The 1,958-nt window shown below is 41.4% G+C and overlaps 1 protein-coding gene across 1 annotated transcript in view; it reads left to right on the top strand.

Annotated features, from left to right (window-relative positions):
- Window positions 1-1,958, top strand: part of UNC5C (unc-5 homolog C (C. elegans)) — a 157,790-nt gene that overhangs the window by 82,141 nt on the left and 73,691 nt on the right. The window contains exon 6 of the mRNA XM_012647162.1: window positions 788-952. Coding sequence (XP_012502616.1) covers window positions 788-952 — 165 coding nt within the window. The remainder of the gene's footprint in view (window positions 1-787; window positions 953-1,958) is intronic.

The following is a 1,958-nucleotide window of genomic DNA, read 5'->3' as shown; positions in this document are numbered from 1 at the left end:
GAAGACAGCATTGCAGAAAGAAGGTTTCAGCAGAATCAAGCAGTCTGGATGGCAACAGTGGTCCCCAGCCTTTTTGGTACCAGGAAGTGGTTTCATGGAAGACAATTTTTCCATGGACAGGGGGAGGTGAACAGTGAGTGATGGGAATCAGCTGTAAATACAGATGAAGGTTCACTTGCTGGCCCACCAATCGCCTTCTGCTGCTTGGCCCAGTTCCTAACAGGTTACAGACCAGTACTAGTTTGCAGCCTGGGGGTTGGGGACCGCAGGTGTATAAGACATAAATGATAGAGAGATCAGTTGAATGGATGGATGGATGGATGGATGGATGGATGTCTTCCCTACTGTACCAACCTTTCCTCCCAGCTCCCACACAAGTTTATTTTTACTGTCTACATGACACCACGAATGCAGGAAGCTTCAATACAAAGAGAGATCCCCTAATTTTCAGTGTAAAATCCAGAAGCTTCCCCCGTGAATAGAAAAAGGGAGCACTACCGTGACTACTTTATGTAGCTCTTGGTGACGCCTTTGGTTTCTGTGTAGCCCATTAAGCTTCCCTCGGCTTGGTCAGTGAGGATACAGTCACACACCTGTAAGAAAAATCCACAGAACCCAAATGATTTAAAGCATATGCCACTTCCCAGCTGTTAAATGAAGGCATGCTTCTTGGTGGGGCATTTTCTTTCATTTTTTGCTTTGTTATGTGATACTTGACCTCTGCTCCCTTCACCCCTCAAGCAGCTGCTTCCTCCTCTGACCTGTTGCTGCATTTTTTTCGTGGCAGTGGATGGCAGGTGGACCTCATGGAGCAAGTGGTCTACCTGTGGGACAGAGTGCACCCACTGGCGCAGGAGGGAGTGCACGGCACCAGCCCCCAAGAACGGAGGCAAGGACTGCGATGGCCTCGTCTTGCAATCCAAGAACTGCACCGATGGGCTTTGCATGCAAAGTAAGTCAGTTTGAGCAAACTGCAGACACCGATGGGACCTGAGGTTGAACCATTTGAATTTCTTTAAAGAAAATATTAGCAATGAAGAAGTCTTTGAACAACAAAAAATGCAATGATATAGAAATAGCCTAACTCTCTCTCAAAAATGGGAAAAGCTAATCTTCCAGGAACCAGAATGAAAATAACTGTGTCCAGTTAACAAATGACATAGAGCGTTGCTATCCCACGAGCAAGGGGTGAGATAGCCATTTCCATGGAGGGGCTGCCATTCTTTCCAGACCAGGGAACCATTGCTCAGTTTTCTCAGAGTGCACAAAAGATGATCCTCAACTTCTTAAAGAGTCATAACATGACTTTCAAAAAATGAATTATTTATTCATAATTCACGACTGGTACTGAACCAATGTCCATGGAATGTGAAATGTATATAAAGATCATAAACATTTCTACAGGTAGACATATCAATTTGCAAGAAACGTTTAATAAGAACATCTTCATAACCCCTTGAAAATTCTGGATTTGTGTTAGAAATTATAATGTGGGTATGATTTAGTTTATTTAAAGGAAATAATGTTAATAAGACATAGATTTTTCAAATGAGTGCAGAAGATTGGCCCGGGAAAGTAATGAATACTATAAGCTAAATATTCTCTATTTTTCATGTCTTGTGCCTTAGATTTTTATAATGAGATAGTAGTTTGATTTCCATACTTGCAACCTCTTACCCCTTTATTAAGGAGCCTTTAGGCGTTCACAATTTACCATCTCTTTTCATGATCATGAATTAAGGTACTGAGGAATTGTTCTGAAATCACACTGTTCAGATGAACAAATCAAACAGTATGCTGTCTTTGGATCTGAACTAATGGTGGCCAAATGTTGACATTTCTCATAACACATTACAAATTGCTTGCAGAATACAAGCATTCAAAGGCATTTGTGCATTTGGGAAGAGGTATTTGTATTTGCCTTTAAAGAATAAAATATTTTGTTTTCACCACACTTA

The sequence above is a fragment of the Propithecus coquereli genome, unplaced genomic scaffold, assembly GCF_000956105.1.
Source record: "Propithecus coquereli isolate 6110/MARCELLA unplaced genomic scaffold, Pcoq_1.0 Scaffold26, whole genome shotgun sequence".
In the NCBI taxonomy this organism is placed as follows: domain Eukaryota; kingdom Metazoa; phylum Chordata; class Mammalia; order Primates; family Indriidae; genus Propithecus; species Propithecus coquereli.
Note: the sequence above shows the minus strand (reverse complement) of the source record. Positions and strands in the feature narration are given on the sequence as shown.